This window comes from Mus musculus, chromosome 7, assembly GCF_000001635.26.
Source record: "Mus musculus strain C57BL/6J chromosome 7, GRCm38.p6 C57BL/6J".
In the NCBI taxonomy this organism is placed as follows: domain Eukaryota; kingdom Metazoa; phylum Chordata; class Mammalia; order Rodentia; family Muridae; genus Mus; species Mus musculus.
The window spans coordinates 120,296,702-120,321,597 of NC_000073.6; the positions used below are offsets into that span (position 1 = coordinate 120,296,702).

The following is a 24,896-nucleotide window of genomic DNA, read 5'->3' on the forward strand; positions in this document are numbered from 1 at the left end:
CAGCTACTTCACCGAAGCTGTTTATCAGGTTTAGGAGTTCTCTGGTGGAATTTTTAGGGTCACTTATATATACTATCATATCATCTGCAAAAAGTGATATTTTGACTTCCTCCTTTCCAATTTGTATCCCCTTGATCTCCTTTTGTTGTCGAATTGCTCTGGCTAATACTTCAAGTACCATGTTGAAAAGGTAGGGAGAAAGTGGACAGCCTTGTCTAGTCCCTGATTTTAGTGGGATTGCTTCCAGCTTCTCTCCATTTACTTTGATGTTGGCTCCTGGTTTGCTGTAGATTGCTTTTATCATGTTTAGGTATGGGCCTTGAATTCCTGATCTTTCCAGAACTTTTATCATGAATGGGTGTTGGATCTTGTCAAATGCTTTTTCTGCATCTAACGAGATGATCATGTGGTTTTTGTCTTTGAGTTTGTTTATATAGTGGATTACATTGATGGATTTTCGTATATTAAACCATCCCTGCATCCCTGGAATAAAACCTACTTGGTCAGGATGGATGATTGCTTTAATGTGTTCTTGGATTCGGGTAGCGAGAATTTTATTGAGGATTTTTGCATCGATATTCATAAGAGAAATTGGTCTGAAGTTCTCTATCTTTGTTGGATCTTTCTGTGGTTTAGGTATCAGAGTAATAGTGGCTTCATAAAATGAGTTCGGTAGAGTACTTTCTACTTCTATCTTGTGAAAAAGTTTGTGCAGAACTGGAATTAGATCTTCTTTGAAGGTCTGATAGAACTCTGCACTAAACCTGTCTGGTCCTGGGCTTTTTTTGGCTGGGAGACTATTTATAACTGCTTCTATTTCTTTAGGGGATATGGGACTGTTTAGAAGGTCAACTTGATCCTGATTCAACTTTGGTACCTGGTATCTGTCCAGAAATTTGTCCATTTCGTCCAGGTTTTCCAGTTTTGTTGAGTATAGCCTTTTGTAGAAGGATCTGATGGTGTTTTGGATTTCTTCAGGATCTGTTGTTATGTCTCCCTTTTCAGTTCTGATTTTGTTAATTAGGATTTTGTCTCTGTGCCCTCTAGTGAGTCTAGCTAAGGGTTTATCTATCTTGTTGATTTTCTCAAAGAACCAACTCCTCGTTTGGTTAATTCTTTGAATAGTTCTTCTTGTTTCCACTTGGTTGATTTCACCCCTGAGTTTGATTATTTCCTGCCGTCTACTCCTCTTGGGTGAATTTGCTTCCTTTTTTTCTAGAGCTTTTAGATGTGTTGTCAAGCTGCTAGTATGTGCTCTCTCCCGTTTCTTCATGGAGGCACTCAGAGCTATGAGTTTCCCTCTTAGAAATGCTTTCATTGTGTCCCAAAGGTTTGGGTACGTTGTGGCTTCATTTTCATTAAACTCCAAAAAGTCTTTAATTTCTTTCTTTATTCCTTCCTTGACCAAGATATCATTGAGAAGAGTGTTGTTCAGTTTCCACGTGAGTGTTGGCTTTCTGTTATTTTTTTTGTTATTGAAGATCAGCCTTAGTACATGGTGATCTGATAGGATACATGGGACAATTTCAATATTTTTGAATCTGTTGAGGCCTGTTTTGTGACCTATTATGTGGTCAATTTTGGAGAAGGTACCATGAGGTGCTGAGAAGAAGGTATATCCTTTTGTTTTAGGATAAAATGTTCTGTAGATATCTGTCAGATCCATTTGTTTCATCACTTCTGTTAGTTTCAGTGTGTCCCTGTTTAGTTTCTGTTTCCATGATCTGTCCATTGGTGAAAGTGGTGTGTTGAAGTCTCCCACTATTATTGTGTGAGGTGCAATGTGTGCTTTGAGCTTTACTAAAGTTTCTTTAATGAATGTGGCTGCCCTTGTATTTGGAGCATAGATATTCAGAATTGAGAGTTCCTCTTGGAGGATTTTACCTTTGATGAGAACAAAGTGCCCCTCCTTGTCTTTTTTGATGACTTTGGGTTGGAAGTCAATCTTATCAGATATTAGGATGGCTACTCCAGCTTGTTTCTTCATACCATTTGCTTGGAAAATTGTTTTCCAGCCTTTTATTCTGAGGTAGTGTCTATCTTTTTCTCTGAGATGTGTCTCCTGTAAACAGCAAAATGTTGGGTCTTGTTTGTGTAGCCAGTTTGTTAGTCTATGTCTTTTTATTGGGGAGTTGAGACCATTGATGTTAAGAGATATTAAGGAAAAGTAATTGTTGCTTCCTGTTATTTTTGTTGTTAAAGTTGGCATTCTGTTCTTGTGGCTGTCTTCTTTTAGGTTTTTGAGGGATTACCTTCTTGTTTTTTCTAGGGCATTGTTCCCGTTCTTGTATTGGTTTTTTTCTGTTATTAACCTTTGAAGGGCTGGATTCGTGGAGAGATAATGTGTGAATTAGGTTTTGTTGTGGAATACTTTGGTTTCTCCATCTATGGTAATTGAGAGTTTGGCTGGGTATAGTAGCCTGGGCTGGAATTTGTGTTCTCTTAGTGTCTGTATAACATCTGTCCAGGCTCTTCTGGCTTTCATAGTCTCTGGTGAAAAATCTGGTGTAATTCTGATAGGCTTGCCTTTGTATGTTACTCGACCTTTTTCCCTTACCGCTTTTAGTATTCTATCTTTATTTAGTGCATTTGTTGTTCTGATTATTATGTGTCGGGAGGAATTTCTTTTCTGGTCCAGTCTATTTGGAGTTCTGTAGGCTTCTTGTATGTTCATAGGTATCTCTTTCTTTATATTTGGGAAGTTTTCTTCAATAATTTTGTTGAAGATGTTTGCTGGTCCTTTGAGTTGAAAATCTTCATTCTCATCCACTCCTATTATCCGTAGGTTTGGTCTTCTCATTGTGTCCTGGATTTCCTGGATATTTTGAGTTAGGATCTTTTTGCATTTTCCATTTTCTTTGATTGTTGTGCCGATGTTCTCTATGGAATCTTCTGCACCTGAGATTCTCTCTTCCATCTCTTGTATTCTATTGCTGATGCTCAAATCTATGGTTCCAGATTTCTTTCCTAGGGTTTCTATCTCCAGTGTTGCCTCACTTTGAGTTTTCTTTATTGTTTCTACTTCCCTTTTTAGGTCTAGTATGGTTTTGTTCATTTCCATCACCTGTTTGTATGTTTTTTCCTCTTTTTCTGTAAGGACTTCTACCTGTTTGATTGTGTTTTCCTGTTTTTCTTTAAGGACTTGTAACTCTTTAGCAGTGTTCTCCTGTATTTCTTTAAGTGATTTATTAAAGTCCTTCTTGATGTCCTCTACCATCATCATGAGATATGCTTTTAAATCTAGGTCTAGGTTTTCGGGTGTGTTGGGGTGCCCTGGACTGGGCGAAGTGGGAGTGCTGGGTTCTGATGATGGTGAGTGGTCTTGGTTCCTGTTAGTAGGATTCCTACGTTTACCTTTCGCCATCTGGTAATCTCTGGAGTTAGTAGTTATAGTTGACTCTGTTTAGAGATTGTTCTTCTGGTGATTCTGTTACCGTCTCTCAGCAGACCTGGGAGACAGATTCTCTCCTCTGAGTTTCAGTGCTCAGAGCACTCTCTGCTGGCAAGCTCTCTTACAGGGAAGGTGCGCAGATATCTTGTTTTTGAACCTCCTCCTGGTCGAAGAAGAAGGCCCAAAACAGGGCCTCTCTCAGAAGCTGTGTTGCTTTGGCAGTTCCCAGAAGCTGTCAGCTTCTGTGGTGCAGACTCTCACCTGTGCAGACTAAAATCCTAAGTTCCAGGGAGTCCTGGAACCAAGATGGTGACCGCTGCTCCTGAGGCTGAGGCCGCCTCCCGAGCCAGGCGGACACCTGTCCTCTGGTCCGGACGGTGGCCGGCTGTCTGCGGCCCGCCAAGGGTGCTGCCTCAGCGGCTCTGTGCTTCCGCCCGTCCCAGAAGCTGTCCGGTTCTCTGGCGCACCCTCTAACCTGTTCAGACTAATTTCCTAAGTTCTGCTGAGTCCCGGAACCAAGATGGCGACCGCTGCTGCTGATGCTGAGGCCGCCTCCCAAGCCAGGCGGACACCTGTCCTCTGGTCCGGATGGTGGCTGGTTGTCTGCGGCCCGCCAAGGCTGCTGCCTCAGCGGCTCTGTGCTTCCGCCCGTCCCAGAAGCTGTCAGGTTCTCTGGTGCACCCTCTAACCTGTTCAGACTAATTTCCTAGGTCCCGCGGAGTCCCGGAACCCAGATGGCGACCGCTGCTGCTGAGGCTGAGCCTCATTTACATTTTAAATGCTATCCTTGAAAGTCCCCTATAGCCTCCCCCCACCCTGGTCCCCAACCCACCCCTCCCACTTCCTGGCCCTGGCATTCCCCTGTACTGGGGCATAAAATCTTCCCAAGACCAAGGGTCTTTCCTCCCAATGATGGCCGACTAGGCCATCTTCTGTTACATATGCAGCTAGAGACACGAGCTCTGAGGGGTACTGATTAGTTCATATTGTTGTTCCTTCTATAGGGTTGCAGATCCTTTCAGCTCCTTGGGTACTTTCTCTAGCTCCTCCATTGGGAGCCCTGTGCTTCCATCCAATAGATGACTGTAAGCATCCACTTCTGTGTTTGCTAGGCCCCGGCATAGTCTCACAAGAGAGAGCTCTATCTGGGTCCTTTCAGCAAAATCTTGCTAGTGTGTGCAGTAGTGTCAGCGTTTGGAAGCTGATTATGGGGTGGATCCCCGGATATGGCAGTCTCTAGATGGTCCATCCTTTTGTCACAGCTCTAAACTTTGTCTCTGTAACTCCTTCCATGGGTGTTTTGTTCCCAATTCTAAGAAGGGACAAAGTGTCCACACTTTGGTCTTCATTCTTCTTGAGTTTCATGCGTTTAGCAAATTGTATCTTATATCTTGGGTATCCTAAGTTTTGGGCTAATATCCACTTATCAGTGAGTACATATTGTGTGAGTTCCTTTGTGATTGGGTTACCTCACTCAGGATGATACCCTCCAGGTCCATCCATTTGCCTAGGAATTTCATAAATTTATTCTTTTTAATAGCTGAGTAGTACTCCATTGTGTAAATGTACCACATTTTCTGTATCCATTCCTCTGTTGAGGGGCATCTGGGTTCTTTCCAGCTTCTGGCTATTATAAATAAGGCTGCCATGAACATAGTGGAGCATGTGTCCTTCTTACCGGTTGGGACATCTTCTGGATATATGCCCAGGGGAGGTATGCAGGATACTTCGGTAGTACTATGTCCAATTTTCTGTGGTATTTCCTCCGGTGGAATCACCATTCCTGACCTCAAGCTGTACTACAGAGCAATTGTGATAAAAAACAAACAAACAAACAAACAAACCAAACAAACAAAAAAACCCTGCATGGTATTAATACAGTGACAGGCAGGTAGATCAATGGAATAGAATTGAAGACCCAGAAATGAACCCACACACCTATGGTCACTTGATCTTTGACAAAGGAGCTAAAACCATCCAGTGGACAAAAGACAGCATTTTCAACAAATGGTGCTGGCTCAACTGGCAGTTATCATGTAGAAGAATGTGAATTGATCCATTCCTATCTCCTTGTACAAAGCTCATATCCAAGTGGATCAAGGACCTCCACATAAAACCAGAGACACTGAAACTTATAGAGGAGAAAGTGGAGAAGAGCCTCGAAGATATGCACACAGGGGGAAAAAATCCTGAACTCAACTCCAATGGCTTGTGTTGTAAGATTAAGAATCAACAAATGGGACCTCATAAAATTGTGAAGCTTCTTTAAGGGAAAGGACACTGTCAATAAGACAATACAGCAACCAACAGATTGCAAAAAAATGTCTTTACCAATCCTACACTGATAGAGGGCTAATATCCAATATATACAAAGAACTCAAGAAGTTAGACTCCAGAGAACCATATAGCCCTATTAAAAATTGGGGTACAGAGCTAAACAAATAATTCTCAACTGAGAAATACCAAATGGCTGAGAAGTGCCTAAAGAAATGTTCAGCACCCTTATTCATCAGGGAAATGCAAATCAAAACAACCATGGGATTTCACCTCTCATCATTCAGAATGGCTAAGATCAAAAACTCAGGTAACAGTAGATGCTGGCAAGGAGAAAGTAGAACACTCCTCTATTACTGGTGAGATTGCAAGATGGTACAACAACTCTGGAAATCAGTCTGGTGGTTCCTCAGAAACTTAGACATAATACTACCTAAGGAGCCAGCTTTACCACTCCTGGGCACATACCCAGAAGATGCTTCAACATGTAATATGGACACATGCTCCACTATGTTCATTGAAGCCTTATTTATAATAGGCAGAAGCTAGAAAGAACCCAGATGTCCCTCAACAGAGGAATGGATACAGGAAATGTGGTACATTTACACAATGGAGTACTACTCAGCTATTAAAAACAATGAATTTATGGAATTCTTAGGCAAATGGATGGATCTGGAGGATATCATCCTGAGTGAGGTAACCAAATCACAAAATGACACACATGGTATGCACTCACTGATAAGTGGATATTAGCTTAGAACCTCGGAATACCCAAGATTTAATTCACAGTCTACATGAAATTCAAGAAGAAGGAATACTAAAGTGTAGATACTTCGATTCTTCTTAGAAGGGGGAACAAAATATCCATGGAAGTAATTACAAAGACAAAGTGTGGAGCAGAGACTGAAGGAATGACTATCCAGGGACTGCCCCACCTGGGGATCCATCCCATATACAACCACCAAACCCAGACCCTTTTGTGGATGCCAACAAGTGCTTACTGACAGAAGCCCGTTATAGCCGTCTCCAGAGAGGCTCTACCAGTGCCTGACAAATACAAATGTGGATCCCCACAGTCTACCATTGGACTGAGCACAGGGTTCCCAATGAAGAGCTAGAGAAAGGACCCAAGGAGCTGAAGAGGTTAGCAGCTCCATAGGAGGAACAACAATATGAACTAACCAGAACTCCCAGAGCTCCCAGGGACTAAATCACCAACCATAGAGCACACATGGTGAGACTCATGGCTCCAACTGCATATGTAGCAGAGGATGGTCTAGTCAGTCATCAATGGGAGGAGAGGCCCTTGGTCCTGTGAAGGCATGATGCCCCAGTGTAGGGAAATGCCAGGGCCAGGAAGCAGGTGTGGGTGGGTTGGTAAGCAGGGGTAAGGGGTAGGGGATAAGGAGTTTTTGGAGGCAAAACCAGGAAAGGGGACAGCATTGAAATGTAAATAAAGTAAATATCTAAAAAAATAAAATAAAATTGGATAGAATGTAGTTATGAGAAGGGACATATTGTAACTTACTCATATATGATATGACCAAAAGAAAATAGACAAAAAACAAAAAGCATATGCTACATACCAAACTAAGTGAAACTAATGGAGAATAGAGAATGAAAAGCATTGACAGACACAACCTTTGCAGAAATCCATTAAGTGGTAGGTTGTGACTTATTTCTCTGTCTGGATTAAGTCAAGCTTTAGTAGTTGGTGCTAAAAATGGCACCAAGTAGGATGCAGAGCAAAGACAATAAAATTGAGGATAGCTTCTAACATTGAACATAGTTGTTCAAGGCTTTACCCTTAGAAAAGCTGCCTAGAGCACTGCAATTTGTATCACTTGAAGTGAAACACACATATGGGTTGGATCTTGGAACTCTCTTTCACCATGGGCTATGTGGAGTGCCCTTCCAGTCCTCTCTGTTACCTGCTTAAGCCTCCAGATGCACTTCTGTTGATGTAATTCACTTAGGCTGTTTCATACACTGAACCCATTAAAATTTCTCCTTTCTCTGAGATAAGGCTAACTTAAAGGAAAATATTTAATTTGGCTTATTGTTTCAGAGGGTTAGAGTTCATAATGGCAGAGCAAAATAATAGCCAAGAGTTTGCATCTTGATCAAACACAAGGGGGCCGGTGAGAAGGGAGAAAGACACACAGAGCAAAAGAATACTGAAAACCATCTTTTTTTGACATTTGTCTGTACTCTTATTATTACTAAATAGCATTTTTACCAGAATTAATAATAATTGCTGTGGCTGTAATTTTTGTGATGTCTGCTTTGGCGTCATACCCTCTACTTGCTCATGGCAGGGAGTCTAGTTTCTAAGCTTTGGAAATGGGAAATATGTTTTTCTTTTTTCTTTTTTTTCCATTCTTTTTTTTAATTAGGTATTTTCTTCATTTACATTTCCAATGCTACCCCAAAAGTCCCCCCATACACTCTCCCTCCACCTCCTATACCCCCCCAACACCCACTTCTTGAGCCTGGTGTTCCCCTGTACTGAGGCATATAAAGTTTGCAAGACCAATGGGCCTCTCTTTCCACTGATGGCCAACTAGGCCATCTTCTGATACATAATGCAGGTAGAGAGAGGCACGAGCTCCGGGGAGAGGGGGTGTACTGGTTAGTTCATATTGTTGTTCCACCTATCCGGTTGCAGACCCCTTTAGCTCCTTGGTTACTTTCTCTAGCTCTTCCATTGGGGACCCTGTGATTCATTCAATAGCTGATTGTGAGCATCCACTTCTGTGTTTGCTAGGCCCCAGCATAGTCTCACAAGAGACAGCTATATCAGGGTCCTTTCAGCAAAATCTTGCTAGTGTATGCAATGGTGTCAGTGTTTGGAGGCTGATTGTGGGATGGATCCCATAATCCATGGCAGTCTCCAGATGATCCATCCTTTCATCTCAGCTCCAAACTTTGTCTCTGTAACTCCTTCCAAGGGTGTTTTGTTCCCAATTCTAAGAAGGGACAAAGTGTCCACACTTTGGTCTTAGTTCTTCTTGAGTTTCATGTGTTTTGAAAATTGTATCTTGTACCTTGGGTATTCTAAGTTTCTGGGCTAATATCCACTTATCAGTGAGTACATATCATGTGAGTTCTTTTGTGATTGGGTTACCTCACTCAGGATGATACCCTCCAGGTCCATCCATTTGCCTAGGAATTTCATAAATTCATTCTTTTTAATAGCTGAGTAGTACTCCATTGTGTAAATGTACCACATTTTCTGTATCCATTCCTCTGTTGAGGGGCATCTGGGTTCTTTCCAGCTTCTGGATATTACAAATAAGGATGCTACGAACATAGTGGAGCATGTGTCTTTCTTACTAGTTGAAACATCTTCTGGATATATGCCCAGGAGAGGTATTGCAGGATCCTCCAGTAGTACTATGTCCAATTTTCTGAGGAACGGCCAGACTGATTTCCGAAGTGGTTGTACAAGCTTGCAATTCCACCAACAATGGAGGAGTGTTCCTCTTTCTCCACATCCTTGCCAGCATCTGCTGTCACCTGAATTTTTGATCTTAGCAATTCTGGCTGGTGTGAGGTGGAATCTCAGGGTTGTTTTCTTTTTTCTTTTTCTTTTTTTTTTATTAGGTATATTCCTCGTTTACATTTTCAATGCTATCTCAAAGGTCCCCCATACCCAGCCCCCCAATCCCCTACCCACCCACTCCCCCTTTTTGGCCCTGGAGTTCCCCTGTACTGGGGCATATAAAGTTTGCAAGTCCAATGGGCCTCTCTTTGCAGTGATGGCCGACTAGGCCATCTTTTGATACATATGCAGCTAAAGACAAGAGCTCCCGGGTACTTGTTAGTTCATATTGTTGTTCCACCTAAAGGGTTGCAGTTCCCTTTAGCTCCTTGGGTAATTTCTCTAGTTCCTCCATTGGGGGCCGTGTGACCCATCCAATAGCTGACTGTGATCATCCACTTCTGTGTTTGCTAGGCCCCAGCATAGTCTCACAAGAGAAAGCTATATCTGGGTCCTTTCAGCAAAATCTTGCTAGTGTATGCATTGGTGTCAGCATTTGGAAGCTGATTATGGGATGGATCCCTGCATATGGCAGTCACTAGATGGTCCATCCTTTCGTCACAGCTCCAAATTTTGTCTCTGTAACTCCTTCCATGGGTGTTTTGTTCCCATTTCTAAGAAAGGGTAAAGTGTCCACACTTTGGTCTTCGTTCTTCTTGAATTTCATGCGTTTGGCAAGTTGTATCTTATATCTTGGGTATCCTAAGTTTCTGGGCTAATATCCACTTATCAGTGAGTACATATTGTACGAGTTCCTTTGTGATTGGGTTACTTCACTCAGGATGATACCCTCCAGGTCCATCCATTTGCCTAGGAATTTCATAAATTCATTTTTTTAATAGCTGAGTAGTATTCCATTGTGTAAATGTACCACATTTTCTGTATCCATTCCTCTGTTGAGGGGCATCTGGGTTCTTTCCAGCTTCTGCCTATTATAAACAAGGCTGCTATGAACATAATGGAGCATGTGTTCTTACCGGTTGGGACATCTTCTGGATATATGCTCAGGAGAGGTATTGCGGGATTCTCCGGTAGTACTATGTCCAATTTTCTGAGGAACCGCCTGACTGATTTCCAGAGTAGTTGTACAAGCTTGGAATCCCACCAACAATGGAGGAGCGATCCTCTTTCTCCACATCATCGCCAGCATCTGCTGTCACCTGAGGAGTTTTTGATCTTAGCCATTCTGACTGGAGTGAAGTGGAATCTCAGGGTTGTTTTGATTTGCATTTCCCTGATGATTAAGGATGTTGAACATTTTTTCAGGTGCTTCTCAGCCATTCAGTATTCCTCAGGTGAGAATTATTTGTTTAGCTATGAACCCCATTTTTAATGGGGTTATTTGATTTTCTGGAGTCCACCTTCTTGAGTTCTTTATATATATTGGATATTAGTCCCCTATCTGATTTAGGATAGGTAAAGATCCTTTCCCAATCAGTTGGTGGTCTTTTTGTCTTATTGACGGTGTCTTTTGCCTTACAGAAGCTTTGCAATTTTATGAGGTCCCATTTGTTGATTCTCGATCTTACAGCACAAGCCATTGCTGTTCTATTCAGGAATTTTTCCCTTATGCCCATATCTTTGAGGGTTTTCCCCACTTTCTTCTCTATAAGTTTCAGTGTCTCTGGTTTTATGTGGAGTTCCTTGATCCACTTAGATTTGACCTTGGTACAAGGAGATAGGAATGGATCAATTCGCATTCTTCTACATGATAACCACCTGTTGTGCCAGCACCATTTGTTGAAAATGCTGTCTTTTTTCCACTCGTTGGTTTTAGCTCCCTTGTCAAAGATCAAGTGACCATAGGTGTGTGGGTTCATTTCTGGGTCTTCAATTCTATTCCATTGGTCTACTTGTCTGTCGCTATACCAGTATCATACAGTTTTTATCACAATTGCTCTGTAGTACAGCTCTAGATCAGGCATGGTGATTCCACCAAAGGTTCTTTTATCCTTGAGAAGAGTTTTTGCTATCCTAGGTTTTTTGTTATTCCCGATGAATCTGCCGATTGCCCTTTCTAATTTGTCGAAGAATTGAGTTGGAATTTTGATGGGGATTGCATTGAATCTGTAGATTGCTTTTGACAAGATAGCCATTTTTAATATATTGATCCTGCCCATCCATGAGCATGGGAGCTCTTTCCATCTTCTGAGATCTTCTTTAATTTCTTTCTTCAGAGACTTGAAGTTCTTATCATAAAGATCTTTCACTGCCTTAGTTAGAGTCACACCAAGGTATTTTATATTATATGTGACTATTGAGAAGGGTGTTGTTTCCCTAATTTCTCTCTCAGCCTGTTTACTCTTTGTGGAGAGAAAGGTCATTGACTTGTTTGAGTTAATTTTATTCCCAGCTACTTTACTGAAGCTGTTTATCAGGCTTAGGAGTTCTCTGGTGGAACTTTTAGGGTCACTTATATATATACTATCATATCATCTGCAAAAAGTGATATTTTGACTTCTTCCTTTCCAATTTGTATCCCCTTTTTCTCCCTTTGTTGTCAAATTGATCTGGCTAGGACTTCAAGTACAATGTTGAATAGGTAGGGAGAAAGTGGATAGCCTTGTCTAGTCCCTGATTTTAGTGGGATTGCTTCAAGCTTCTCACCATTTACTTTGAAGTTGGCTACTGGTTTGCTGTAGATTGATTTTATCATGGTTAGGTATGGGCCTTGAATTCCTGATCTTTCCAAGACTTTTATCATGAATGTGTGTTGGATTTTGTCAAATGCTTTCTCTACATCTAACAAGATGATCATGTTGGTTTTGTCGTTGAGTTTGTTTATATAATGGATTACATTGATGGATTTCCGTATATTAAACCATCCCTGCATCCCTGGAATGAAACCTACTTGGTCAGGATGGATGATTGTTTTGATGTGTTCTTGGATTCAGTTAGCGAGAACTTTATTGAGGATTTTTGCATTGTGGAATAATTAGATCTTCTTTGAAGGTCTGATAAAACTCTGCACTAAACCCACCTGGTCCTGGGCTTTTTTTTTTTTTTTTTTTTTGGCTGGGAGACTATTAATGACTGCTTCTATTGCTTTAGGAGATATAGGACTCTTTGGATCATTAACCTGATCTTGATTTAACTTTGGTACCTGGTATCTGTCTAGAAATTTTTCCATTTCATTCAGATGTTCCAGTTTTATTGAGTAGAGCCTTTTGTAGAAGGATCTGATGGTGTTTTGGATTTCTTCAAGATCTGTTGTTATGTCTCCCTTTTCATTTCTGATTTTGTTAATTAGGATGTTGTCCCTGTGCCCTCTAGTGAGTCTGGCTAAGGGTTTATCTATCTTGTTGATTTTCTCAAAGAACCAGCTCCTCCTTTGTTTTATTCTTTGAATAGTTCTTCTTGTTTCCACTTGGTTGAATTCGCCCCTTAGTTTGATTATTTCCTGCTCTCTACTCCTCTTGGGTGAATTTTCTTCCTTTTGTTCTAGAGCTTTTAGGGTTGTTGTCAAGCTGCTAGTGTGTGCTCTGTCTAGTTTCTTTTTGGGGGCACTCAGAACTATGAGTTTCCCTCTTAGAAATTCTTTCATTGTGTCCCATAAGTTTGGGTATGTTGTGACTTCATTTTCATTAAACTCTAAAAAGTCTTTAATTTCTTTCTTTATTCCTTCCTTGACCAAGGTATCATTGAGAAGAGTCTTGCTCAGTTTCCCTGTGAATGTTGGCTTTCTATTACTTATGTTGTTATTGAAGATCAGCCTTAATCCATGGTGATCTGATAGGATGCATGGGACAATTTCAGTATTTTTGTATCTGTTGAGGGCTGTTTTATGACCAATTATATGGTCAATTTTGGAGAAGGTACCATGAGGTGTGGAGAAGAACGTATATCCTTTTGTTTTAGGATAAAATGTTCTGTAGATATCTGTTAAATCCATTTGTTTCATAACTTCTGTTAGTTTCACTGTGTCCCTGTTTAGTTTCTGTTTTCATGATCTGTCCATTGATGAAAGTGGTGTGTTGACATCTCCCACTATTATTTTGTGATGTGTAATGTGTGCTTTGAGCTTTGCTAAAGTTTCTTTAATGAATGTGGCTGCCCTTGCATTTGGAGCATAGATGTTCAGAATTGAGAGTTCCTCTTGGAAGATTTACCTTTGATGAGGATGAAGTGCCCCTCCTTTTCTTTTTGACAATTTTGGGTTGGAAGTCGATTTTATTCGATATTAGAATGGCTACTGCAGCTTGTTTCTTCAGACCATTTGCTTGGAAAATTGTTTTCCAGCCTTTCACTCTGAGGTGTAGTGTCTGTCTTTTTCCCTGAGATGGGTTTCCTGTAAGCAGCAAAATGTTGGGTCCTGTTTGGGTAGCCAGTCTGTTAGTCTATGTCTTTTTATTGGGGAATCTAGTCCATTGGTATTAAGAGATATTAAGGAAAAGTAATTGCTGCTTCCTCTTATTTTGTTGTTAGAGTTGGTATTCTGTTCTTGTGGCTGTCTTCTTTTAGGTTTGTTGAAGGATTACTTTCTTGCTTTTTCTAGTGCGTGGTTTCTGTCCTTGTATTTTTTTTTTCTGTTGTTATCATTTGAAGGGCTGGATTTGTGGAAAGATAATGTGTGAATTTGGTTTTGTTGTGGAATACTTTGGTTTCTCCATCTATGGTAACTGGGTATAGTAGCCTGGGCTGGCATTTGTGTTCTCTTAGTGTCTGTATAACATCTCTCCAGGATCTTCTGGTTTTCATCGTCTCTGGTGAAAAGTCTGCTGTAATTCTGATAGGCCTGCCTTTATATGTTACTTGACCTTTTTCCCTTACTGCTTTTAATATTCTATCTGTATTTAGTGCATTTGTTGTTCTGATTATTATGTGTCAGGAGGAATTTCTTTTCTGGTCCAATCTATTTGGAGTTCTGTAGACTTCTTGTATGTTCACGGGCATGTCTTTCTTTAGGCTTGGGAAGTTTTCTTCTATAATTTTGTTGAAGATATTTGCTGGCCCTTTGATTTGAAAAATCTTCATTCTCATGTACTCCTATTATCAGTAGGTTTTGTCTTCTCATTGTGTCCTAGATTTCCTGGATGTTTTGAATCATGATGTTTTTGCATTTTCTTTGATTGTTGTCCCGATGTTCTCTATGGAATCTTCTGCACCTGAGATTCTCTCTTCCATCTCTTGTATTCTGTTGCTGATGCTGGCATCTATGGTTCCAGATTTCTTTCTTAGGGTTTCTATCTCCTGTGTTGCCTCACTTTGGGTTTTCTTTATTGTGTCTACTTCCGTTTTTAGGTCTAGTATGGTTTTGTTCATTTCCATCACCTGTTTGGATGTGTTTTCCTCTTTTTCTGTAAGGACTTCTACCTGTTTGATTGTGTTTTCCTGTTTTTCTTTAAGGACTTGTAACTCTTTAGCAGTGTTCTCCTGTATTTCTTTAAGTGAGTTATTAAAGTCCTTCTTGATGTCCTCTACCATCATCATGAGATATGCTTTTAAATCCGGGTCTAGCTTTTCGAGTTTGTTGGAGTGCCCAGGACTGGCTGAGGTGGGAATGCTGGGTTCTGATGATGGAGAGTGATCTTGGTTTCTGTTAGTAAGATTCTTACATTTGCCTTTTGCCATCTGGTAATCTCTGGAGTTAGTTGTTATAGTTGTCTCTGTTTAGAGCTTGTTCTTCCCATGATTCCGTTAGCCTCTATCAGGAGACCTGGAAGACTAGCTCTCTCCTGATTTTCAGTGGTCAGAGCACCCTCTGCAGGCAAGCTCTCCTCTTGCAGGGAAGGTGGACAAATATCTGGCATTTGGACCTGCCTCATGGCAGAAGATGAAGGCCCAAAACAGGGCTTGTCCCAGAATCTGTGTAGCTTCTGTAGTCCACACTCTCACCTGTGCAGACTAGTCTTGGTGGGATCCGGGAACCAAGATGGCTTTCCCAGGTGCTGTGGCAAAGCCCTCCTGGGCGGGGTGGACACCTCTCCTCTGCCAGGGAAGGTGCCCGGATGTCTGGAGCCCGAAATGGGGTCTGCCTCACAATCTCTGTGGCTTCTGCCTGTCCCAGAAGCTGTTAGCTTCTGTAGTCCACACTCTCACCTGTGCAGACTAGTCTCGGCGGAATCCTGGAACCAAGATGGCTCCCCCAGATCGAAATATGTTTTTCTAAGAGAGCTGTGGTTGTGTGCAGAAAGTCTCTTGACTTCTGTTTTGACACTCTGGAAGAATCCTCCAGTTCATTCTTCATTAATTTATCCAGTCTTGGCAAGATATTCAGTGTATAACACCCATTCTTGCTTTCACAATTCAGGCTAGAATGTCTGAGGAGTTATCTGGATACTCAGAAGAGGAAGATGTACAAAATGAAAGAGAGACTATCCTGAACCATCCTTGGCGCTCACTAAATTCTACTGTGCTCATTAAAGAGCTCATAAAGGTAAATGTCCTTCAATGGCCAGCATATGGCTTCATTCCCTAAGATAAGTCCTGATAGCTCATGGTGAACCTGTGGATCTATGGCTAGTAGATCCCAAAGTATGGGATGTAGAGTTCTTGTGAACCTGTCTGAAGCATTTCTGTCTGTAAAGGTTTGAAACTTTGTGTTTGAACCATCCAATTACACATTTTGCATGTATTTTGTGTTTTCTTTGTTTTTAAGATATATTTTAAAATTCCACCTACTCTGGCTGTGAGAAATATCTCTGTCGCCATTCAAAAGGAGGAGTGCTTTGGACTGCTGGGATTAAATGGAGCTGGGAAAACCACTACCTTTAAAATTCTGACTGGAGAAGAGATAGCTACCTCTGGGGATGTGTTCATTGAAGGCTACAGCATCACCAGAAATATTTTAAAGGTATGCTAACAAACACCCTCATGACCCAGGGTGCAACTGACAGTAGCATCTAGAAAGAGATATGAAATGTAAGGGAACACAGGATGGTAAGAAAGGCAGCCTCACCTTGAGAGAAATGTCTTCCAAATGAGACACAACTTCTCTCAGCAGCACCTCGAGCATGGCACATAAAGCACTCAATCATCCATTAGACTCACAGTGTCCAGCCTAGTATTTAAGAAGAACCTTGAAGTTTTTAGTCCAACCCTAACAATTAAACATCCAAACCAACTGGGTATGGTGCCACATGCCTTTAATACCACCAGCACTCAGGAGGCAACGCGTATGGATCTCCAAGTTCTAGGCCAACCTTGTCTATACAGTAAGACCCTGTTTCAAAAAAGAAAATCTGAACTGGAAACCAACTGCCCCCCAAATTAAGGCACAGAGGAAGAAAAACAAACAAACAACTCACCCCTTATCCAGCACAAAACTGCAGAGCAAGATGGAGATGTTTGTGGTTCAGATCCTGCTGCACAGGCCTGATGATCTGAGTTTGGATACCCAGAGGCCACATAAAAGCCAAATGCCATAGGATAAGTATATGTAATCCCAGCATTCCTACAGCAAGATGGCAGAGAAAGGAGAATGGCAGCCAGTTGAGTGTATACGGTGTATCTCAAGAGATCCAACCTCAAAAAAGGTAGAAGTTGTCCTTTGACCTCTGTATGAATTCTCATACTCATGCAAGCATGCACACATGCACACACACAGGCAAACAAGCAAACAAACAAAACTCGATTGGGAAGCCCGTCATCTGGCTGGTACTCTTGTACTGTGAATTTTATCTCCTGGCAACTCAACCAGGTCCTCGGTGTGAAGGGCAGAGGAAAAGCCTTTGAACAGCCTGTAGGAGAAAGGAAACAAGAAACACTACACAGAGCATCCTGTCCTCAAAAAGTCTGACCATAGAAGTTATATAACCAGAGCCTGAAAAACCTGAAGGAAATGCCCAATCTAACACTCTCCAGCTATCAGTTTTACCTAAGAGAAGAAGGAACAACTGAGAAGCTGATTGGTGAATTTACAACTTCAAGCACCATATTGAATATAATTGAAAATAATATCCTTGCCTTGTTCCTGATTTCAGGATTTATTGAAATATTTTTATTAATTATCTAATTTCCTTTTTTTCCCCAAATGTTGATCCCCTTCCAGTCCTCCTCTCAGAGTTCTTCCCCCTATACACCCCTGCTCTTTGACTCTGACATGCTGCCCCTTCTGGGTATCCCTCCATCCTGGGGTATCAAGTCACTACAGGATGCTCTTCCACTGAGACTATAGACAAGGCAGTCTTCTGCTACATATGTGCTGAGGGGCCTTAGACATGTCTGTGCATGCTCTTTGGTTGGTGGCTCAGTCTCTGGAAGCTTCCAGGGGTCCAGGCTAGTTGACACTGTTGGTCTTCCTATGGTGTTGCCACCCTTTCAGTTCCTTAAATTCTCCCCTAACTCTTCTATATGGTTCCCCAACCTAAGTCCAATGCTTGGCTTGTAAGTATCTGCATTTGTCTCAGTCAGCTGCTGGAAGACCTCTCAGAGGACAGCCATGCCAAGTTCCTGTCTGTAAGCATAACGTAGCATCAGAAATAATGTTAGGAATTGGTGCCTGTCCATTTAATGGATCCCAAGGTGGACCAGTCACTAGTTGGCCATTTGTTCAGTCTCTGCTCTATTTTTTGTCCCCACATTTCTTTTAGATGAGCAATTTGGGTCAAAAAACAAAAACAAAAACAAAAACAAAAAAACAAAAACCTCCAATTGAGGGTCCTGTCTGACTACTGGAGGTGGTCTCCTCAGGTTCCACATTCCTACTGTTGGTTATTTCAGCTAAGGTCACACACATTGAGTCCTTGGAGCCACCCCCATCCCAGGTCTCTGGGACTTTCCAGTTTCCCCACACCCCCTTCCATGGCAGCTGCATATTTTCATTCATTCTCCTGGCCCTCTGGGCCTCTCTCCTGTCTACCCTCATACTTAATCCTCTCCTTTCCCACCCTTCCTTCTCCTACCTAGGTTCTTCCTTCCCTCTGCCTCCCATGATTATTTTGTTCCCCCTTTTGGATGATATGATAGTATATATAAATGTCCCCAAAAATTCTACCAGAGAACTCTAACAGCTGATAAAGAATTTCAGCAAAGTGGCTGGATGTAAAATTAACTCAAAGAAATCAGTAGCTCTCCTTAATATAAATGATAAAAGGTCTGAAAAAGAAATTAGAGAAACAATACCCTTCACAATAGCCATAAATAATTTAAAATATCCTGATGTAATTCTAACCAAGCAAGTGAAAGATCTGTATGACAAGAACTGTAAGTCCCCGAAGAAAGAAATCATTTTGTTTTTTGAAGAATGTACTTTCAATAGGATAATTTAAATAATCTGTGGTGGTTTGCATATGGTAGGCCTAGGGAGTGGCACGATTAGGAGGTATGACCTTGTAGGAGTAGATGTGGCCTTATTGGAGGAAGTGTGTCATTGTAGGGATGGGCTTTAAGACACTCCTTCTAGTCATGTGGGAGCCAGTCTTTTCCTATGTGCCTTTGGATCAAGATGTAGAACTTTGGGCTTCTCCAGCACCATATCTGCCTGGACACTTTCCATTTTGATGATAATGAACTGAACCTCTGAACCTGTAAGCCAGCCCCAATTAAATGTTGTTCTTTTTAAGAGTTGGCTTGGTCATGGTGTCTTTTCCCAGCAAAGGAAACCCTAACTAAGACATTATCTTAGATCTATGACTAGTTCTGTAATTATAAAACTACTCCATTGAGGTTATTTCCTGATTCCTTTTCATCATTATGCTGTACTTAAGTGACATTTATTGAAAATTTAATATGAACCAAGAAACTTACAGAGTGTTTAAAGTGTGTTATTGTGCTCAATACAATACCTGTTAACAAGGTTATAGCTACAACTACAGATGAGTTCTCTTCTGTTTCGTAACTCTTCTTCAGCTGTAGTTAGCCTGTTTTAAACTCAGTCTCTACAGCTGTCTTAATTGTGGTGCTCTTCATTTTTATATGTTCTGTTTGGTTCTTGTGTAAGCCAGCGAGGAATGTGTGTTTCTTGCTGCTGAAACAAAAAGGAGTCTTTTTGGCTCCTGCTGTTGTTCTTAAGACTGTCCCTTGTGTTGCTATTTTAAGTTCTCTTTATGTTGGGAATTTCTGAAGGTAAAATGGTGGGAAACATTTATGGCAGCCTTTTATGTCTTAATGATCTTTGTAGCTGTTTTGTCATCTGGATATGGTAATTTCGGTATCAGATATAGATGGTGTTGTGTGCTATTTGTGATTGCTTATTAATTTGTATACTGAAATATCCTTTTATGAATTTCTGTTCCATTGTCTTTAAAAACATAATGTTCTGGAGTAATTTAAGGCCTTGAACAGACAGGAAACTTTGGCTTACTAGAAAGATTATATATATATAAACTTCAGAACATTTTAAACTAAATTTATGTTCCAGGATTTTCTGGGACTTGTTAGAGAACACGAGAGCAAATGTGAGGCCATATGTGGGGTTGGCTCAGCACTCAGGGGCAGTGATGGGTTGGCTTCCTCCTGCTGAGACATTTCCAGGATGAGTCAGGATGTGACTAAACCTAACTTAGTCTTTGTTAACACCTCCTAACACCTTTCTAACATACTGTCAGAAACAGGTACAATGCAGACTCATCCTTTGTATCCATACAATTTGGAATCCCTAATTAACACTGGAGCATCTACTATTTTATGCCTACATTTTCCAAATACTTTAGCTTTCTTTATAATGGGTTTTCATTCTAAAATGTCTATTTCTCTAGATCTTTAAATGAGAGAACATGGCTTTGACACTACTATTATTTTTCAGTATTCTTGATCGCCTAAAAATTTTTGATCTGTTTGTTTCCTTTCCCAGTTATCCATGTTTTAAAAGTTTTTATGAATACTGTTTATTGTTTTGGTTTTTTGAGACAGACTCTCACTGTGTAGCCCTGGCCTAGAGCTTGCTATGTAGATCAAGATGGTCCTGAACTCATAGATCTGCCTGCCTCTGCCCTCCAAATTCTGAGGATTAAAAGGTGTGCCCCCATGCCAGCCCTGCTTTCTTTGTGTTTTTTTCATAAACCTAGATCTGAAAGCAGGTGCTGTACCCCTACTCACATTTATGAGCCTGTTGTTCCATATTTAATCATCGATTTTTCTTCTTGATTCTCCTGCCTCTGCCTCTTCAGCATGCCCTACTGGCATGTCCATCTACAGCCAGCTCTTAGCCCTTGCTCAACCATGCCATACCTGGGCTTCATTTAGCCATTCCTAAAGTCATAGTTTTCTAAAAAATAAACTAAAACTTTTGATTTTTCATTTTGTTTCATTTTGCTGTAACCTTCTAGCCTTTAAAAGAGATATTAAAACATGTCTTGTCTTACATAGATACCATTTTCCTGTTGACTTTTAATTGCATAGTGGGTAAGTGTTTTGTCTTCAGGTAATCTATTTTCTGTAGCATGTGTTATGTTAGTGTATGACTAATGTATCTAAAAATAAGAGCTAGAATTCCAACTACACTTACTTGTATTATAGAAAACGCTCAAGAAGCCATATCACACATAAGAGAAAGACTAAGGACTCCACTCATCCATTTATCACAACTAAGAAGTCAGGATTTCACTAAACCTAACCTAGAGATTGCTAATCTTCCACTTACCTCTTTAGCAGGCTTCACTCTAGATATCCTGGTGTCCCTTGGGACAGAATGACTGACGGCTTAAGGAACAAGTTTCAAGTTTCAAAAACAATCATCTACTTGTTGAGGGTAGACATCACACTGCTTCTTGGACTTACATCATGACAGGTTGAGCAATGCTAGAATAGCCTCCTCCACACAAATATACATCTGCAAATACTTGGACCACTCTATTGTCATTTTATAAATCTTGGGCATATTCACCTTCATGCATGAAGTTCTTCATGAGTTATAATCCATGCACCCACCCCTAGCCATAGTAAGTCTGTGACCCATTGGAAAAGATACAAACTTCTTTGCTAGAACTCTGTGATAGATCAGTTTGTCCCAGGGGCATAGGCCAGAGAACTTCAAGATTTTTATATTATCCATATTTACTATGTGATGCTCAGTGAGTTGTCTTACTTCTCTTAATGTTCTTTTATTTTAGGTAAGGTCAAAAGTTGGCTACTGTCCGCAGTTTGATGCCTTGCTGGATTACATGACCTCTCGGGAGATATTGACAATGTATGCCAGGGTGTGGGGGATTCCAGAGAACAGTATTAGAGCCTATGTGGACAACTTGTTGAAAATGCTGTATCTGAAACCACAGGCTGATAAGTTTATTTACACTTTGAGGTGAGATCACATGCTGGTGCTCCCACCAAAGAAGTAGTCTAACATCTTCCTTCTTTGGAATGAATTGCCAAGAGTCTAGCCCAGGCTCCATAACAAACAGGCAATACCTGAAGCACTCAGATGTTCTTCTGCACTGAAGCAGACCCTAGGAGCACCACATCTTTTCTTTTCAGAGATAGACTCACAAATATGATTCTATTTGAATTTTTGCCAATGAGCTAGAAAAGTGTGTATCTCTCTTCTGGTTTTCCTATGGTTCTTTGTCTCCTCATAAAGGACAAAGATGAGATTCTTTGTATTTTCCTGACCATCCACCATATAGCTTATAAGTCAGAGAATCTCAAGAAACTACAAGAATAAGAATCTAAATTTAACTCGTAGTATGGCTAAAATTAAATTAGATAAACCAAAAGTCATCTTTTCCATTCCAAATGAAAGTGAACTGCTGTCTACTATTAGATTTGAGTCCTGTATCTTAGTACAATCACATATAATTAGCATTTTCTAATGTTTTTTAGCAACTGTTTTCAGATACTCAGCCCTTTTGAAATCTTGGCAACTTTTTTCCTGTAAATAAAAATCTGAGTAATAACTGGGTGTGTTACCTGTTAAATTACTGCAGAGTAAATCTATATTCTCCTCTTCTCTCCCTCGATTCTGAAGTGGAGGAAACAAACGTAGGCTGAGCACTGCCATTGCCATAATGGGAAACTCTACAGTTGTCTTCCTAGATGAGCCATCCACTGGCATGGACCCACTAGCCCGGCGCATGCTCTGGAACGCAGTGATAAAGACAAGGGAGAGTGGCAAGGTCATCATCATAACCTCTCACAGGTGTGGCTCACAGGTGTGGCTCACAGGTGTGGCTCATGGGGTGTGGCTGGAGGTTGGGAGGAATTCTATGACTGTGAGAGGGAAATATCTGGGCTGGGAATAGTGTATAGAAATTTTGCTTGAGTATGTGAGATTCTTATGGATAGAATCCTAAAGAATGTTTGAATATATAAGGTAAGGATGTTTTATGACCTGTTCCATTGGAAGATTTGGTCTTCTACTGTTTTGAATTTTAATAAAGCTTCATTCCCTATGGCCCTGATAATAAGCAAATGAACATTATATTTTCAAAGGGGATCACAAAAATGTTAGGTATACAGATATCCTCCAGTGGAGATGATTTTGTCTTATATTCTGGAATTTTGCTAATTTTTCTAGTATGGAGGAGTGTGAAGCTCTCTGTACCAGGCTAGCCATCATGGTGCAGGGGAAGTTTGTGTGCCTGGGAAGCCCTCAGCATCTCAAGAACAAATTTGGCAATATTTACACCATGACCATCAAGTTCAAAACTGACACCGATGACAACACGGTACAAGATTTAAAAGATTTTATTGCCGAAGTTTTCCCAGGTAAGTATGGTTGGATTAACTCTGCGAGTGATAAGTCATGTGTGTGGCCTCACACACTACATGCTTTGTGTCTCACAGTAGTTTCCCATGAGTTGATGGTATGTCTGACATCCGATAATGAGGTCTTTGGGGAAATGGCTGTGTCTGTAACTGTGTCTGTTTATGTAAAACTTTCAAGAAAAATGGCAAATATTTGTTAATATTTTGTGTGAATGAATCAGATAGTTATCCATATGAGCTGGTATAAGATTTACTATCTGAAGTCATAGAATTTAGAGTTTGAAGACCTCAGTTTTTGGTTTTTTTGTTTTGTTTTGTTTTTTTTTTATTTTAGAAAAATTCCACATTTTAAAAAGAAAATCTGTATCAATCTGCTAGAACTGACACATATAGCAAAATACTACAGAATGGGTGTCTTACACAGCATTTATTTTCTCACAGCTTTAGATGAGAGAGGGCCAAGATCTAGCTGTCTCCTTGGCTTGCATTGCAGACACCTTCATTTCTACCTTATTCCCACGAGTTATCCTCTGTATATGAGTAGTTCCTTAGTGTCCTGGCATCTACTTTTTTTTTCTTAAAAGGACACTAGTCACAGTGGACTAAGGTAGTCACACCTACATCCCCATTTAAACTCCATTACCTTGGTAAAAGTCCTATCTCCAAAGTCTCCTAGGAAGTTAGAACTTCAATGAATGCAATAAAAATTCAAGTTTCTCAAGAAAGAAATCAAAGGAGATCTCAGAAAATGGAGAAATCTCCCATGCTTATGGATTGGCAGAATTAATATAGTAAAAATGGCCATCCTAACAAAGGCAAATGATAGATTCAATGCAATCCAGATCAAAATCGCAACACAATTCTTCAAAGACATGGAAAGAGCAATTCTCAAACTCATCTGGAAAGGCAAAAAATCCAGAATAGCAAAAACAATTCTTAACAATAAAAGAACAGCCAGGAGAATCACCATCCCTGACCTCAAGCTTTACTACAGAGCAATAGTGATTTAAAAAAAAAAAAAAAAACCTACGTGGTATTGGTACAGAGACAGACACATTGATCAATGGAATAGAATTGAAAACCCAGAAATAAAGCCACACACTTACAGACACTTGATCATTGACAAAGATGCCAAAAGTATACAATGGAAAAATGAAAGCATCTTCAATAAATGGTACTAATCTAACTGGCTGTCTGTATGTAGAAGAATGAAAATAGACCCATATTTGTCACCTTGTACACAACCCAAGTCCAAGTGGATCAAAGACCTCAACATAAAATTAGATACACTGAACCTAATAGAAGAGAAAGTGGGAAAGAGCCTTGAACTCATTGTCACAGGGGGAAATTTCCTAAACAGAACTCCAATGGTTCATGCTCTAAGATCAAGAATTGATAAATGGGACTTCATGACACTGGAAAGCTTCTGTAAGGCAAAGAACATAGTCAATAAGACTAATTGGCAACCTACAGATTGGGGAAAAAATCTTCACTAACCCCAAATCCAATAGAGGGCTTATATCCAAAATATATATATAAAGAACTCGAGAAGTTAATCACCAAAAAACCTAAACAATCCAATAAAAAAATGGGGTATAGAACTAAACCCAAAATTCACAACAGAAGAATCTGGAATGGCTGAGGAGCACCTAAAGAAATGTTCAAAGTTCTTAGTGATCAGAGAAATGCAAATCAAAATGACCCTGAGATTCCACCTTACACCAATCAGAATGGCTAAGATGAAAACCTCAGGTGGCAACACATGTTGGAGAGGATGTGGAGAAAGAGGAACCCTCTTCCATTGCTGGTGGGATTGCAAACTGGTACAACCACTCTGGAAATCAATCTGGAGGTTCCTCAGGAAAATGGAAATAGATCTACCTGAAGACCCAGCTATACCACTCTTGGGAATAAACCCAAAAGATGTCCCACCATGCCACAAGGACACATGTTCCACTATGTTCATAGCAGCCTTATTTGTGATAGCTAGAAGCTGAAAACAACCTAGATGTCCCATGACAGAAGAATGGATACAGAAAATGTGGTTCATTTACACAATGGAATACTACTCATCTATTAAGAACTAGGACATCCTGAGTTTTGCAG

The 24,896-nt window shown here is 40.5% G+C and overlaps 1 protein-coding gene across 5 annotated transcripts in view; it reads left to right on the top strand.

Annotated features, from left to right (window-relative positions):
- The window catches only part of Abca14 (ATP-binding cassette, sub-family A (ABC1), member 14), a 121,428-nt gene that overhangs the window by 92,775 nt on the left and 3,757 nt on the right, over window positions 1–24,896 (top strand). For 4 of the 5 annotated variants that reach the window (XM_017312271.2, NM_026458.4, XM_006508142.3 and 1 more), the window contains 5 exons: window positions 15,460–15,585; window positions 15,808–16,002; window positions 21,200–21,387; window positions 22,051–22,221; window positions 22,600–22,790. In XM_017312271.2, the coding sequence (XP_017167760.1) occupies window positions 15,460–15,585; window positions 15,808–16,002; window positions 21,200–21,387; window positions 22,051–22,221; window positions 22,600–22,790 (871 nt within the window). Of the gene's footprint in view, window positions 1–15,459; window positions 15,586–15,807; window positions 16,003–21,199; window positions 21,388–22,050; window positions 22,235–22,599; window positions 22,791–24,896 lie in introns of all 5 variants that reach the window. The other variant, XR_003946550.1, reaches the window with a different exon arrangement.